The following is an 18,233-nucleotide window of genomic DNA, read 5'->3' as shown; positions in this document are numbered from 1 at the left end:
CAACATCCTGGCCACACCTAAAGGTGCCACCGTCTTCCCTATTAGACCTCCATTTTCCCCAAATAGATGCAAATGTAGAAACACAGGGTGATGATATGCTAGGAGGTAGTCATTATAAACAGTGTTCACTGACGGTCTGCCTTCTTTATCTTTTTTTCCGCTTATTTTAGAACTTATGTTGATCTTTGAGCTAAGAGATGGCAGGTTATAATTAAGCTAAAACTGTCTCTTTGGTTTTTACCAGATGAGAATTCTCCAGCCAACTTCTGGGACTCTAAAAACAGGGGTGTGACTGGAACCCAAAAAGGACAAATTGTATGGCGAATTGAGCCCGGGCCCTACTTCATGGAACGTAAGTAATCGATGAACATGAGACAGTATGAGACTGAGTAGTGTGCATGTGAGTGAATCTATAGAATCATGAGTGTGACACAGTATGAGACTAAGTAGTGTACATGTGTGTTGAACCTATGGAATCATATTTGAACATTATTGAAGTTCTAGGCCCTTATTTATGTCAAGAAGTCCCATATAGAAGATATGTTGTTTAGAAAATGTTCACTGGAGATTATATACAACTGTAACTAGTATTCATTTTAGGAATCAGAGAGTTCAATGTTGTGATTAACTTAGGAATTCTATTTGCTTTGAATATATCTCATTTCTTACCAGCAGAAGGTAACCTTTTACATGTAGGTCAACAAAGAGTGGATGAGATAGTCTGTGGCAGACTGCCATTAAGGTCAAATATGAACAATCAAAAATTGGATGCAGAGAGATCAACTATTACCCCATCCACCCTGTGCTGTATGTGTAAATACAGACACTTACAAAGCACATAGTTCATTAGAGATGCTTCAGCTGTTTCTTTTGGGTAAAATGTGACAGGATGTGTGTGTGTTTATAGTCATACTAACATTCGTGAGTACACAGGAATTCTGAGTGTATTTTTATGGAAGAGGAAGAAGGCAGATGAATGAATATAATGGAAGAGCATGGTTGATTTCCCAGTTTATTAGTCAGTCCTGGTTAATTTGAAAATCTTCAGAAGTTTCCTTCCTTTAACACATGAAAAACATAGGCTTTTGAAATTTTCCCATAATGTTGAACTCCTAAGAATTAAAATTTCTATGTAAGAGATTCTATAAATACTAGAAACGAAAGGACTTATCAAGACAAAACATAAAGTACATGTTGATCAGGTAGGAACTTATTTCAAATGCTTTCAGTAAAGCTCTAAGACTTCTGTAATATAAAAAGTTGTTTTAGATGATCAGCACCTGTGGCCTTAGTCAGCATTAAAGGCTTCAGGTAGTTTCTTCCACAGTCCTTCCTGGTAAGTCAGTATCTAAGAGCCTCTTCTAACTCCACCTCTGCCCTGTAAGGTGTGTCTTGTTTCATAGTCCAGCATTCTGCTAATATTGTCTGTTTAAGCATGGTCAAACACAAGAATCATAGCTGTGACCTTAACAAGGAGAGGAGATAGTTTATTGTGGAGCCAAATATGGTGGGCCATGGCTTAATACACAGATTTACGTTGGCCTAAGTTCCATGTCTCAATTTGATAACTGTGAAATTTTATCATAACGAAGGAAGAAAATTGTACACCAAAACAGTTCTTTCCTTTGTTCGTTCCTTCAATCCTTCCTCCCCCCTCCCTCCCTCCCTCCATCCCTCCCTTCTACCCCCTTCCTCCCTCCTACCCCCTCTCTCTTTCTCTCTTTATTTCTCCTTTGATTGAAATAGAATTTTTTTCCTGTATAACATGTCCTGATTATGGTTTCCTCACCCTCTACTCTTCCCAGCCCCTCCTCACCTCCCCTTGCATTCTGAGGCATCCTTTTTGTCTCACATTAGAAAACAAATAGGCTTCTAAAGCACTAATAATAAAATGTATACTTAATATAATATAATATAATATAATATAATATAATAAAACAAAGGACCTATAGGGTAAAGAGAGAAGAATAAATATATAAATAAAAATTTTTAAATGTATGTTAAAATTTAAAAAAAGAAGAAGAAAAAGTCCCAATATAACATTATTAAACAAGGAACTTCCAGTGATGCTGTTCAGTTCATCTATGTTGGCCGTCCTCTGTGGGGCATGCCGCCTACCCTTCAGAGAAGTTTTCAGGTTTCCCCATTTTCAAGTACAGTGTTGGACTCATCTCATGACAGAAACACGGGGGAATCTATAGACCTGGGATACTGACCAGAGAGCACTATAGGGCAAGCAAATACTGTAAGACAGGAACTGCCATGAAAGTTAGCTGGTCTAATAAGACTCTTTCTTTAAAAGGACACAAATATATTGCCAACTAAATGCCAGGGAAAGGTAAAGTCAGTTTCCTATTAGTGACTGAATGCTGAAGTCCACCCTTGGTGCCTGCACAGTCACCGAAGGCACGGAACTCTAGTGTAAAGCAAATGTGACCACACAGTGCTGTATTCTGAAGTATGCATAAGGAAACCAAAAGCCTGTTTAGAGTATTGCATTTCCTGCTAGAGGCTCATAATGTCCTGGCTATTGAGACTATCTAAAACAGCAAGTATAAGAACCATAACATGCTGCATAGTAAATGTGTGGCTTGGGAAATGTGTCTGCATACCTCATCCTGCTGTGGATATTGAATGGGATTGCAGAATGCACTGGAGTAGGTCCCCCCCCTTTCTTCTTCTTCTTCTTTTTTTTTTTTTAATGCATATAACTAGGAGTGCTGCAAGCAGGATTATAGAACCAAAATTCTCCAGATTGTTTAAGGGCTGAGAAAAATAGTGTAGGTTAAAGACTAGAACAGTGCACCATGATTCTAGAAGAGCCATAAAGATGCCACTCCCAACATGCATTCTGATCCTTAGAGTGTAAAACATTGATGAATGGAGTTTTTCTCTCCAAGCTCATGAGCAAAAGGCATCCTTTTAATGTCATCTTGAACCAGTGTCTGACTCTGGACCATCTTGAGACTTTTTTTTAAATCCTAATGCAATATATCTTGATTATGGTTTCCCCTCCCTGTAATCCTGCCAGCTCCTCCCACATCCCCTCCAATCTAGATCCACCCTTTTCTGTGTCTTATTAGAAATCAAACAGGCTTCTAAGGGATAATTTTAAAACTTGGGTTATGTTATATGATAAAACAAAAGCTAACCTATCAGAATAGGATAAAACAAACAGAAGGAAATGAGCCCAAGAAGGAGCATGAGAAGCAGGTATAACAACACTCATTTACACACTCATGAATCCCATAAAACTTGGAGCTATAATATATATTCAGAGGTTCTGTACGATAAAAAGAGAGATGAAAAATATCTTTACAGAATAATGTAATATTACTAGAATCTTTGGAGCTAATGGCAGAAAGACTTACAGCTTCTTCTAAAATTCAGGATATTGTCAACTCTGATTGAAAATCAATATTCAAAATTTTTCTTTCATCTTACAAAAAAAAAAACTTTCATCATTGGCTTATTAGAAGCCCAAACAAGATAGGACTCTTTGAAAAAAACTGATCTGTTTAAGTCAGAACCTAAGACGCTTCAGGTTGTCTATCTAAACCGTCAGAGGACACAGACATCCCAGGCTTATAACATTGCAGCCTTTCTTGAATGGCTTTGAAGGAAAAACAAAATGGATATAATTTTTGGGAGATGACCTTAGGCACTGGCATTATGAATATCTACTTGTTTTAGGACAATAATCAAGGGCTGGAGACCCAGTTCAGTATTAAAAGGCTTGCTGCACAAGCAAGAGTAGTCAAGCTTGAATCCCTATAAACTACCCAAAGTACTAGAATCTGGAGTGCGTGTATGTAACTCCAACACTGGGTGGCAGGACAGGTGGCAGACACAGGGGATTCCTGGAGCTCCCTGGCTGACAGTGAAGCCTGGTCAGTAAGCTCCAGTTTCAATGAGAGACCCTATATCAGAAAATAAACTGGGCATTGAACCTCTGGTTTTAGCACTTGTGTGCAGACTCATAGTACATTCCAATACAACATCCACACAAAGAAAAGAAAGCCAAAAAATAGGGAAAAGCTGTCAGCTACCTTTCCAGTGAGCGTATTGCCTCCAGTGAGTGGCTTGCAGCAACTGAGTGGGTCATCTTTGCAGTATGTATTCTGCAGTTTTGAAGTTTAAGGGGTTTCAACAGTTGTCTGGTGTGCCATGATGTTGATTTTATTCTATGTAGTCTTTCATAAACTGTGGTTCTTCTTTTATTTGTTCATGCTTAGGTGACGTTTTTTGCCTTTTTTCTTTCTTCTATATATCTATTCATCTTCCCCATCATTGTTAAACATTTATTGATCACCAACTTTGAGGTACAATTTTAGGTACTTACTAATCATGGATCAGTGAGCGCACCTAGAAATTGTGCACTTTAATGGCTGAATTGCTTTGTGATTGTTAAGGCAACAACCCAAACACTAATGTTTGCAATAATTTTCTAATATTTTTGGAATTTTACCTGTCTTGGTCCTTGGAAGCAACATTAGCAATGCAAATAGTAAGCATGGCAGTCATACCACTGGGGGCGGGGGCTAACTTGGTGCCTTGAAAAATATGCATGTGGTGGGATGATTTTTACTGAGAGAGAAGAGTGACCTCAGCCTCCTGTTTTCACCATCAGGGCCCCTACCCTAAGGCCATCATTTTTTAGTCCCTTTTCACTGGCACAGAGTGTGTTCTTGCTCTCGGAGACTTGGTACTTTCCAGTGTCATTCTTCATGTGCCATGTGTTGGGTTCAGTCAGCTCTCTCATCCCATGAGACTTCTGCCACATCCACAGTGAGATTGCCCATCATTTGTTTTCATGATTGCTATGCTGTACCTTGACCAAGGAAGGCTTTCCCTCTGCACAAACCCACAGACAACTTGTAACGACTTGCACATGGCAAGTGAGCATGCTGCTGGTACTGTGGGTAAGTGTCTTTAGAAGCGTAAAGATTAAAGTGAGACCTTCATCAGTTTGCATCCTCTGAATAATATGGCAACAAAGAGGACCATTTCATGACAGCTCACAGGGCAACAGTTAAAAACTGTGTAGTAGAATTAATGAGCTTATATGATGTCTCCTCTTACAGTGAGAGATGACATATAGCTACTGCCTGAGTACCAGCCCTCCATTTCTAATTCACTTTGTTTTAGTGAAATAGAAATGATAAAAGAAAGAAGGGCGCTCTCTTTTCACCAATCTTTATGGTAAAATTGTATATCCAACTTACACACCATGAGATAATCCAGACTTCCTAAATGACAACAGTCTGTGAAGGATCGCCTAAGCAAACGTGCCATTGTGTAAGGTGATGCATAGATTTCAGTCTTTGAAGCAAACCCCTGGCTTGTGGGGGTAGACCATAGAATCTTTTCTCAGGGAATGTTTACAGTATCATCATATGTGTCCAGGGCTGATATGGCTGAGTTGATTGCTTTTAGAAGATACATTTTGAATAGATAATTTATGAAAAGAGACTCATTTTTAAAATATGTAAAATTAGAAGTAACTGTCTCTGTCACCAAAGCAAATACAAGTGTCCTTCCCGTGAAGGGAACTGGTGACTAATTTCACATTCTTTATCTAGAAATATTTTATTCCTATATTGACCTAGAAGTCTGTACTTTTTAAACAGATGATAACATAGTTGTACTGAGATTTGATATAGAGAAGTCCCTTTTCTGAGGAACATATTAGGTTCCTAAATGCTGTCTGAAGTTCCATCTCCTCCTCCCTCTGCTCCCCAACACTCATCCGCCCCTCTGTGGTGGAAGTGTAATGAGGGGCTATTACCTTAGGGAAATCTTTTGTTTGTATTTATAAACATCAGAGGATTCAAAGTTTCAAGATAAAGAGACATGTCTGTCTTGTCAACATTCAAATTCAAGATTTTAAATCTTTGTTTTAGTAATTGCATAAGCAAACTCTCCCACACATTATTAAGAGGAATGGGATATAATTCTGTAATTCATGTTTAGCTTCAGGGATCAGAAGAGGCCTCAGAAAGGAAGATGTCATCAGGCCACATCCTTCCTCTTGAGGCTAGGACTCCACAACCCACCCAGACCCTATGGGTCAAAGCAGGAAGCACCATCTTTCCCTCTCCTGCTGCCTTCTGAGCCAGCACATGTTAAGTACATGCTTTAAAAAAAAAATACTCTTGTTTTACAGACTGGAGATTCTTTTGTTTTGTTTCCCTGTGGCTTGAATGCAGTAAGAGGATGTATTGCCTGCCACATCAGGTTGTGGGGAAAGTGGGACACCCCTTGCTCCTCTGTGTGTTCTTTCTTGCTGTTGAGTGAGGCTGGCCTCATGGCCCTGGATACTTCCCCAACTGGACATGCAGTCCTTACATTTACATTTGTTCACAGTTGCCCCTGTATATATTTCTCTACAATGTTCTTATTATGTGACATTTCTGCTTACAGTTAGAGCTGTCATCTGAGCCCAGCCCTGCATTTCTACACTGTGAACAATCTTTCAATCTCTCTAACCACCTTGAAGGGATTCAAGTATATTAGCTGAAATCTCATTCTCCCATTTTAAAAAATATTTTGACTGTCCTCCTAAAGCACTCAATACTAAGCCGAAGGCAAAATCAGTACCACTCACCACAGGTCCTGTATTTTAAGGGTAGAAACTGTTCTGGTATTCAGTTGAAGGAACCAGTTTGGTTCCTATCCAAGTACAAACACAACCCCTATTCTGTCTGGGACCTTGTTCTTCTCTTTGATGACATGCCTCTGTGTATGGTTTGTCCTGGCTGATTGATCTAACCCCCTCAGCTCTCTACTTCTTCAGTACAGCTCTGAAGGGTCTTAGTGATCAGCACCACAAAATCTACTTTTGTACAGTTCATGTTAAATTCACCATGGAATTGTGTGGACTCTAAATTGTTAAATAGGTGATGATTATGTTGTTATTGTCCTTGTTGCTGTTGTACCGGGAAGTAATATGCCAAATGGATCAGTTAGCAAAGCTGCCACGGTCAACATCCTCCCATTAAAACAATCAGTGGTGTTTTCTTGGTCTGTTACCTAGTTACTAAAATCTTCAAGATGTGTGGGCCCTGTCCTCAACCTAAGAGTGCATGGAAGATGTCTTACCAAAGCACACCATGTTTATTGCAGGCAGACAGACAGAGAGTTGGCAGCTCTCCGGTGTTTAGAGTGTGATGCAGATGAGCTCATGCCTGTACAACTCCTCACAAAGGATACTGGGTTTTGCTCTGCTGCTGCCTCCTCGCTGCTCCTTAGTCTTGAGTATCATCCTTAAACCTTGTCCCAAGGCTCCACTGTGCTCTCACTAACCTCCTCTCTGGTCCCCATATTCCTCCTCCTGGTGCTTTTCCTCTTTAGTGTCTTTATTTTGTGGTTTGCCATGCCTGGACTTGTCATCTCAGCAATTAAACTGTAAAATGACTGTTAGGCCAAATGTCACTCCTGGAGTCCCTTGTTCTCTCTGGCACAGTGGTGAGCATGCATATTGGTTGGTGCATAGTAAAATTTTGTGATTAGTGATCCTAACTAAATTGTGAATTATTCTGTGGAAATGAGTATATATGAAAGGACTTGATATTAGCTGAGCATGATGGCACAAGTCTTTAATCCTAGTACACAGGAGGCAGAGGCAGATGGATCTTTGTGAGTTCAAGTCCTACCTGGTCTACAAAGTGAGTTCTAGGACAGCCAGGGCTCGGTTACATGGAGAAACCTTGTCTCAAAACACAGAAACAACAAATGTTAGATAGATAGATAGATAGATAGATAGATAGATAGATAGATAGATAGACTGATAGATATGTACATACACACACACACACACACATATATATATATATATACATATATATACATACACAATAGACACATATCTAAATATAGGTCTAGATACATAGTATATATATATATATATATATATATGAGAGAGAGAGAGAGAGAGAGAGAGAGAGAGAGAGAGAGGGAGAGAAAGATGATAGATAGACTTGATGTGTTAACTTATGATGGAACTTTCCTTGGGTTTAACATTTGGCCATTGATAGGAGGAGTATAGCAATATAAATTCTCAGAAGAAAGCTTTCCGTATATCATTCTCTTTAAGTAAACCAGTCAAATCCTCCGCAGGATGCCATTTGTCATGCTCAGAAAAGTCAGTGGTAAATTAAGTTACTTGGGAAATGTGTGGAGCAGCCCCATCTTAACAATTCTGTGACTCTGTTGAGAGGCGCTCCCTCTATTGACCAGAATGGCCATCTGTGGCCCTCCCTGCTAGCCAGCACCATTGCATCTACGGAAGGATACCTGGGAGATAATACATGTCATGGGGATGTAGACCTTAGTGAGCAGAGACATTCCCCTGACTCTAGGTTTATATTGAAACACATTCACTTCATGCTTTTGGAAACTAACTGCTTTCTAGAAACCGCAGTTGGTATACGCCTTGCCTTTTCTCAAACTTAATTGTCCAAATTTATAAGGTGTGCACGAGTCTACGTGCTCATCACTGTGGATCAGGTCCCCAAATCTGATCCCTATTTAGTAACTCGTTCAAGTCACTTGGAAGATTAAAGTCATGTGTATTCCTGGAGAGTCCATCCAGCCCATGCTTTGCTAGACTGCTTTGCTTTCTATAATTCTAGTCATAGCTATGATCTGTTTATAAGAGGTTAAAAACTGTCAGTGGAGTGCATAGCTGGCTTACAGAAAACCTGAACCCCTCACCTGTCACCCAGGACAGGCTAAAGTGGGTATTGGATAACAACTCAGGCAGGAGACACAGCACTGCCTGGTACTGTGAGCACCATGGCAGGTAGAGCTAAGAGGATCACAGTCTTACCTTTACTCTGAATATACAGAGTATATTCAGTATATTGTTTGCACGCATTGTTTTTCCGAATCAGTTGAGATGTTCTTATGAAGTTTCAGCAAAGCTGGGCTCGGTGGCTGAGGTGAGAGGATTCAGAGTTCAGGGCTCTTTTGAGCCACATAGTGAGCTTCAGACTAGCTTAGGTGATGTTCATATCAAGACCCTGTGAAAAAGTAGGCAATAGAGAAAAGCAAAATAAAGAAAATTCATCAGGAATTGGTAAAAATCCGTTGCTGCCGGTCGGAAAGGGAGTTGTGTTTAGAAAGGATTGCCAGGGAGGGGTGTGGCATTTCATCAGTGGATTCAGCTGTTTTTCTCCATTTGCTTTGCAGCGGAGATCAAAATCTGTTTCAAATACTACCATGGTATTAGTGGAGCCCTGCGAGCCACAACCCCCTGTATTACTGTGAAGAACCCAGCTGTGATGGTGAGTTCTCCTCATTGCTGGCTTCCTCCTGAGGCCTGCGAAGAGTTCTATTTCTGCCTGGGCTACCCTGTCAGAGTCATAAGGGACAATGACAAGGAAATGCACGATGGTTATGGCCACTGTTTTAGGAAAGGAAATGTGTAACAAGGCTTCCATAACTGCATCTGTTATACCAATCAGTGGAAAACACTTGCTACAGAGTGGTCCTGCTATGCCAACTGCTCTTCAAGGGAACGCCGGGAATCACGTGGTGTTCTGTCATGAAGGCTTTTGCATGAGGCTAGTAGGGAATTGTGATACTATATCTCAGGTGGATTTACATGAATTCAGTGTGTAAAATGGAAAATCCACCCAGTGATGTCATAGCAATTCCTCAAGGAGCTTTCCCCCAAACAGAGTGCACTTCCTCAGAGGTCTGAGTTTAAATCCCCACAAAGTGCCCTGCGACAGCCTACTGCTTGGTAAAGCATGGCCACTCGCTGGGAACCAACTTGTTCATCAAGCCTTCATGTGAAGAAGCAGAATCATTACTTTGAAAGGAGACCCTCCATCTCTAAGAGAATGGCAGTCTCCTAAGGATTGCTTTTACAGATCTCTGAATTGTTTTCTCTTGTTAGATCAACTTTAAAAATCAATAGTTCTCATAATTGACTGATGGTTTAGGAAGATTCTTGGCTCTAATGTATAAATCCTTAAAGGTTTTGTCATTAATAAAAATAAGCTTATAAAAGTCTAGATAAAAACTTGACTCCTATGTCATAGAATCTTCACTGTGTGTGTTTGTGTGTGTGTGTGTTTTAGAGATATAGCATTTTTGGAAACAGAAAGGTGGTTAGATTAAATCTTCCAAATTGAGAAAGCATTCTCTGCAGATGACATTTTGAGATTGTCCGACCCTGTGGAGTGCCTCTGAAGCAATCATTTCCTTTTACTCATTATTCAGACTCCTTTCTGGTGGGTGTGTCTGCTACGTGCTGAGTCTCCTCAGAAGCTAAGGAGAATGGGGGGGGGGGTCACTGTTACTGCTATACCAGGGACAATGGTGGCTCAAGTCAGATCACTTAAGTTGTCATTGTATGAGGCCGAGTGAAGTGGCGCTATGACCAGAAAGTTCTGAATGAAAGACAGCCCAGATGATGAATAGAAGGCTACTTGGATGAAGAAGAAAAAGGAAAAAAAAAAATCCAGACAAGAGGAACAATGTATGAAAATTGTTCAATGGGTAAAATTATGTTAAGCTGGGCAGTAGTGGCACATGCCTTTAATCCCAGCATTTCAAAGGCAGAGGCAGGCGGATTTCTGAGTTCAAGGCCATCCTGGTCTACAGAGTGAGTTCCAGGACAGTCAGAGCTATACAGAGAAACCCTGTCTCAAAAAACAACAACAACAAAATTATATTAGAGTTTTCTTTAGTATAATAAACCTAGTACAGAATATAGAAATAATAGCCCACATTACTACATAATACTCTGTGTTAACAATCGTTGACTATAGAATCTGCCATGATCATGTAACACTGGATTAGACTTTCTTGTCATTAAGATAGTAAAATGAAAAATTAATATTGTTAATGTTACATACCTAAAAGAGTAGAGAGACCTCTGAAAAACTCATTTTGAATGAAATTAAACAATAAAAAGAAAGCCAGCACTTCCTGAATTTAGAATCTTTTAGACTTGAGCAGTTCCAAGATCTAGCTGTCACTGAAGGGGGGAGGGGGATTGAGGGGGATGTATAACCCACTGCCAATTAAATGCATTGCAATGATTTTCCGGTGAGGCTGCCCTGTCAAAGCCTGCAGTTTGGGGATAATTAATGTGCTTTCAGTGTGACTTCAGAGCTTTTTGTAGACAACAGCACTTCAATCAGGATAGAACATTTTGATTAAAAGAACTCATTAATGAAAGTGGTGGTCAGTAGATTTCTGAGCAGACTCAAAACACTTGGGTCTGACCTCCTTTGGGGAGGTCAGTGCTATGCCAATGTTGCAGATTGGTAGTTCCTAAGGTATACAGCATGTCTTTAATTATTGTAAGTAACAGCACTGATATTCACGAAGCTTGCTTAGTATGATTAGCCCATGACAGATACAAAGAATAGACCTGAGAGAGGCAGCTGAGAATTTCTCCAGGTCGGGAAATGAGTCATTGCACTAAGCCTGTGATCCCCTTTCTCACAAATCCCTTTTCGATGAATCAAGAGTGTGACCCTCTGCCTCCTCTGTCATTTGTATGTTGATGTTGATATCACTATCATTCATCTGAGTAAGCAGCCGATGTCTTTGAGCCTTGCAACAGGAAACCCGTCAGCTGCAGGGGCAGGCTCGGGCACTGTCTTATTTCAGCACTTGGTTGGCACTGTTGCTTCTGGATTTCCTGGAATGGATCTATGGAGTGAGTCTATTTAAAAACCTTTTTCAAACACAGATGCTGATCTGTGTATTACAAGAATGATCCTGGATTTAGTGATAATGGTTGGTCTTCCCTGGCCTATTATAGTGTGAGATAAAGCTGTACTCTTTGAACATTATTTCAGATGAGCATTTTGCCAGAGAGCTGACACTATTTTTCTATGAATTCTTGGATAATTACTTTAGGTAAGTCTTGCCGCAGAATAAATTACATTTTTAAGATGAAACTTATAGGTGTCTTCCTGTATTCCTTGTAAGTGTTTAAAATATTTTAATTAGTTTATAAGTCTGGTTTAGTGGTATGTGCCTGTTATCCTGGCACTTGAGGAGGCTGGGACTGGAAGATTGTCAATCTGAGCTACATAAAAAGATCATGTGTCAATAAAGAGAGGGAGAGGAGAGGAGAGGAGCTAGTTTTAAACGAAGGTAGTCTATGTATTTCAATCACAAACAAGTTCCTGTCAGACATACATGTTATAATCCCAGAGAGACTTGTCTTACTTACTGGGCAGTGTGTTCTGCTCAAGGCAAGGCCCTGTTTTGTATACATGCTGTCCTGGTACAGCAGGGAGTGTAGGTTGTAATCGTCTGTCACAGGGAACATCTGGATCCCCTGCGCCAGGCCCTGTATGCTGAGAACATGCAGGATGAAGTTGTAGAATCTGCTCTCTAGACACTCTGCAGCTGCCACCACCCTGTTAATCTGGGAATTGCGAGTCAGAGGGATAAAATCCGTGTAATAACTCACATTTTTGTTGAATGAACAGCCCAAGGTCATCAAGAGACTAGGATTAAGGGGCCTGGGGAGTTATATACTCAGTCAATAATGCCCTTGCCTTGCAAGTGTGGGGACCTAAGAGTGATTCCTAGAAAACACATAAAAAACGTGGGGTGTGACTGGACACTCAAAATTCCATCGTTGGGGAAGTGGAGACAGACAGACAGATCCCTGAACCAACTGGTTAGCCAATCTGACCTACTTGGTGAATTTGGGGCTAATAAGAGGCCTTGTCTCCTAAGGAAGTAGTGAATGATCTGTATGATAAGAACTTCAAGTCTCTGAAGAAAGAAATTATAGAAGATCTCAGAAGATGGAAAGATCACCCATGCTCATGGATTGGCAGGATCAACATTGTAAAAATGGCTATCTTGCCAAAAGCAATCTACAGATTCAATGCAATCCCCACCAAAATTCCAACTCAATTCTTCAATGAATTAGAAAGGGCAATCTGCAAATTCATCTAGAATAACAAAACCCTAGGATAGCAAAAACTCTTCTCAAGGATAAAAGAACCTCTGGTGGAATCACCATGCCTGACCTAAAGCTTTACAACAGAGCAATTGTGATAAAAACTGCATGGTACTGGTATAGCAACAGACAAGTAGACCAATGGAACAGAATTGAAAACCTAGAGATGAACTCACACACCTATGGTTACTTGATCTTTGACAAGGGAGCTAAAACCATCCAGTGGAAAAAAGACAGCATTTTCAACAAATGGTGCTGGCACAACTGGCAGTTATCATGTAGAAGAATGCGAATTGATCCATTTCTATCTCCTTGTACTAAGGTCAAATCTAAGTGGATCAAGGAGCTCCACATAAAACCAGAGACACTGAAAGTTATAGAGGAGAAAGTGGGGAAAGGCCTCGAAAATATTGGCACAGGGAAAAATTCCTGAATAGAACAGCAATGGCTTGTGCTGTAAGATCGAGAATTGACAAACGGGACCTCATGAAACTGCAAAGCTTCTGCAAGGCAAAAGACACCTTCAATAAGACAAAAAAGCCACCAACAGATTGGGAAAGGATCTTTACCTATCCTAAATCAGATAGGGGACTAATATCCAATATATATAAAGAACTCAAGAAGGTGGACTCCAGAAAATCAAATAACCCCATTAAAAATGGGGCTCAAACTAAACAAAGAATTCTCACCTGAGGAATACCGAATGTCAGAGAAACACCTGAAAAACTGTTCAACATCCTTAATCATCGGGGAAATGCAAATCCAAACAACCCTGAGATTCCACCTCACACCAGTCAGAATGGCTAACATCAAAAATTCAGGTGACAGCAGATGCTGGTGAGGATGTGGAGAAAGAGGAACACTCCTCCACTGTTGGTAGGATTGCAAGCTTGTACAACCATTCTGGAAATCAGTCTGGTGGTTCCTTAGAAAATTGGACATAGTACTAAAGGAAGATCCCGCAATACCTCTCCTGGGCATATATCTAGAAGATGTTCCAACTAGTAAGAGCTCTTCGGGTCTGACCAGCACCTGGGTAGCTAGAGCGCAGGGTCGGCTGACACCCGCCAGCTACCCATGACACCCGCCACAGGATTTTGAGACTTCTGGTGAGTGGAACACAGCTTCTGCTCCAGTCCAGTCACGCGGGACCTGAGACTGCTTTGGTCTGGGAGGCAGAAATCTGGCCTGAGTAGGGCCACAAGCCTCTTCCGGTCAGAACAGCACCAGGGTAGCTAGGGCGCAGGGTCGGCTGACACCCGCCAGCTACCCACGACACCCGCCACAGGATCTTAAGACTTCTGGTGAGTGGAACACAGCTTCTGCTCCAATCCAATTGTGCGCGGGACCTGAGACTGCATTAGTTAGGGAAGCAGAAAACCGGGGTGAGTAGGGCCACAGGCCTCTTCCGTCCTGACCAGCACCTGGGTAGCTAGAGCGCAGGGTCAGCTGACACCCGCCAGCTACCCACGACACCCGCCACAGGATTTTGAGACTTCTGGTGAGTGGAACACAGAGTCTGCTCCAATCTTTAAACAGTGACAACGATAACAACTAACCCCAGAGATTACCAGATGGCGAAAGGTAAACATAATAATCTTACTAACAGAAACCAAGACCACTCACCATCATCAGAACCCAGCACTCCCACTTTGCCCAGTCCAGGGCACCCCAACACACCGGAAAAGCTAGACACGGATCTAAAAGCATATCTCATGATGATGGTAGAGGACATCAAGAAGGACTTTAATAACTCACATAAAGAATTACAGGAGAACATGGCTAAAGAGTTACAAGTCCTTAAAGAAAAACAGGATAACACAATCAAACAGGTAGAAGTCCTTAAAGAAAAACAGGATAACACAATCAAACAGGTAGAAGTCCTTAAAGAAAAACAGGAAAACACATCCAAACAGATGATGGAAATGAACAAAACCATACTCGACCTAAAAAGGGAAGTAGACACAATAAAGAAAACCCAAAATGAGGCAACACTGGAGATAGAAACCCTAGGAAAGAAATCTGGAACCATAGATACGAGCATCAGCAACAGAATACAAGAGATGGAAGAGAGAATCTCAGGTGCAGAAGATTCCATAGAGAACATCGGCACAACAATCAAGGAAAATGTAAAACGCAAAAAGATCCTAACTCAAAACATCCAAGAAATACAGGACACAATGAGAAGACCAAACCTACGGATAATAGGAGTGGATGAGAATGAAGATTTTCAACTCAAAGGACCAGCAAACATCTTCAACAAAATTATGGAAGAAAACTTCCCAAATCTAAAGAAAGAGATGCCCATGAACATACAAGAAGCCTACAGAACTCCAAATAGACTGGACCAGAAAAGAAACACCTCCCGACACATAATAATCAGAACAACAAATGCTCTAAATAAAGATAGATTACTAAAAGCAGTAAGAGAAACAGGCCAAGTAACATATAAAGGCAAGCCTATCAGAATTACACCAGATTTTTCACTAGAGACTATGAAGGCCAGAAGATCCTGGACGGATGTTATACAGACACTAAAAGAACACAAATTCCAGCCCAGGCTACTATACCCAGCCAAACTCTCAATTAACATAGATGGAGAAACCAAAGTATTCCACGACAAAACCAAATTCACACATTATCTCTCCATGAATCCAGCCCTTCAAAGGGTAATAACAGGAAAAAACCAATACAAGGACAGGAACCACGCCCTAGAAACAACAAGAAGGTAATCCCTCAACAAACCTAAAAGAAGACAGCCACAAGAACAGAATGCCAACTTTAACAACAAAAATAACAGGAAACAACAATTACTTTTCCTTAATATCTCTTAATATCAATGGACTCAACTCCCCGATAAAAAGACATAGAATAACAAACTGGCTACACAAACAAGACCCAACATTTTGCTGCATAAAGGAAACTCATCTCAGAGAAAAAGATAGACACTACCTCAGAATGAAAGGCTGGAAAACAATTTTCCAAGCAAATTGTATGAAAAAACAAGCTGGAGTAGCCATTCTAATATCTGATAAGATTGACTTCCAACCCAAAGTCATCAAAAAAGACAGGGAGGGGCACTTCATACTCATCAAAGGTAAAATCCTCCAAGATGAACTATCAATCCTGAATATCTATGCTCCAAATACAAAGGCAGCCACATTCATTAAAGAAACTTTAGTAAATCTCAAAGCACACATTGCACCTCATACAATAATAGTGGGAGACTTCAACACACCACTTTCACCAATGGACAGATCATGGAAACAGAAACTAAACAGGGACACAGTGAAACTAACAGAAGTTATGAATCAAATGGATCTGGCAGATATCTACAGAACATTTTATCCTAAAACAAAAGGATATACCTTCTTCTCAGCACCTCATGGTACCTTCTCCAAAACTGACCACATAATTGGTCACAAAACAGGCTTCAACAGATACAAAAATATTAAAATTGTCCCATGCATCCTATCAGATCACCATGGACTAAGGCTGATCTTCAATAACAAAATAAATAATAGAAAGCCAACATTCACGTGGAAACTGAACAACACTCTTCTCAATGATACCTTGGTCAAGGAAGGAATAAAGAAAGAAATTAAGGACTTTTTAGAGTTCAATGAAAATGAAGCCACAACATACCCAAACTTATGGGACACAATGAAAGCATTTCTAAGAGGAAAACTCCTGGCTCTGGGTGCCTCCAAAAAGAAACTAGAGAGAGCACACATTAGCAGCTTGACAACACACCTAAAAGCACTAGAACAAAAGGAAGCAAATTCACCCAAGAGGAGTAGACGGCAGGAAATAATCAAACTCAGGGGTGAAATCAACCAAGTGGAAACAAGAAGAACTATTCAAAGAATCAACCAATCAAGGAGCTGGTTCTTTGAGAAAATCAACAAGATAGATAAACCCTTAGCCAGACTCACTAGAGGGCACAGGGAAAGCATCCTAATTAACAAAATCAGAAATGAAAAAGGAGACATAACAACAGATCCTGAAGACATCCAAAACACCATCAGATCCTTCTACCAAAGGCTATACTCAACAAAACTGGAGAACCTGGATGAAATGGAGAAGTTCCTAGACAGATACCAGGTACCAAAGTTGAATCAAGATCAGGTTAATGATCTAAACAGCCCTATATCCCCCAAAGAAATAGAAGCAGTCATTAATAGTCTCCCAACTAAAAAAAGCCCAGGACCAGATGGGTTTAGTGCAGAGTTCTATCAGACCTTCAAAGAAGATCTAATCCCAGTTCTTCACAAACTATTCCACAAAATAGAAACAGAAGGTACTCTACCCAACTCATTCTATGAAGCCACAATTACTCTGATACCTAAACCACAAAAAGACCCAACAAAGATAGAAAACTTCAGACCAATATCCCTTATGAATATTGATGCAAAAATCCTCAATAAAGTTCTTGCTAACCGAATCCAAGAACACATCAAAACAATCATCCATCCTGACCAAGTAGGTTTCATCCCAGGGATGCAGGGATGGTTCAATATACGGAAATCCATCAACGTAATCCAGTATATAAACAAACTCAAAGACAAAAACCACATGGTCATCTCGTTAGATGTGGAAAAAGCATTTGACAAGATCCAACACCCATTCATGATAAAAGTCTTGGAAAGATCAGGAATTCAAGGCCCATACCTAAACATGATAAAAGCAATCTACAGCAAACCAGTAGCCAACATCAAAGTATATGGTGAGAAGCTTGAAGCAATCCCTCTAAAATCAGGGACTAGACAAGGCTGTCCACTTTCTCCATACCTATTCAACATAGTACTTGAAGTCCTAGCCAGAGCAATTCGACAACAAAAGGAGATCAAAGGGATACAAATTGGAAAAGATGAAGTCAAAATATCACTTTTTGCAGATGATATGATAGTATATATAAGTGACCCTAAAAATTCCACCAGAGAACTCCTAAACCTGATAAACAGCTTCAGTGAAGTAGGTGGATATAAAATTAACTCAAACAAATCAATGGCCTTTCTCTACACAAAGAATAAACAGGCTGAGAAAGAAATTAGGGAAACAACACCCTTCTCAATAGTCACAAATAATATAAAATATCTTGGCGTGACTCTAACTAAGGAAGTGAAAGATCTGTATAATAAAAACTTCAAGTCTCTGAAGAAAGAAATTATAGAAGATCTCAGAAGATGGAAAGATCTCCCATGCTCATGGATTGGCAGGATCAACATTGTAAAAATGGCTATCTTGCCAAAAGCAATCTACAGATTCAATGCAATCCCCATCAAAA

At 40.4% G+C, this 18,233-nt stretch overlaps 1 protein-coding gene across 6 annotated transcripts in view; it reads left to right on the top strand.

Moving 5' to 3' along the window:
* Hecw2 (HECT, C2 and WW domain containing E3 ubiquitin protein ligase 2) overlaps positions 1-18,233 on the top strand; it is a 407,742-nt gene that overhangs the window by 256,106 nt on the left and 133,403 nt on the right. For all 6 annotated transcript variants that reach the window (XM_021160080.3, XM_029476576.2, XM_085837264.1 and 3 more), the window contains 2 exons: positions 245-352; positions 9,193-9,287. In XM_021160080.3, coding sequence (XP_021015739.1) covers positions 245-352; positions 9,193-9,287 — 203 coding nt within the window. The remainder of the gene's footprint in view (positions 1-244; positions 353-9,192; positions 9,288-18,233) is intronic.

Source organism: Mus caroli, unplaced genomic scaffold (assembly GCF_978045245.1).
Source record: "Mus caroli unplaced genomic scaffold, Mus_caroli_1 scaffold_1, whole genome shotgun sequence".
NCBI classification, from domain to species: domain Eukaryota; kingdom Metazoa; phylum Chordata; class Mammalia; order Rodentia; family Muridae; genus Mus; species Mus caroli.
Note: the sequence above shows the minus strand (reverse complement) of the source record. Positions and strands in the feature narration are given on the sequence as shown.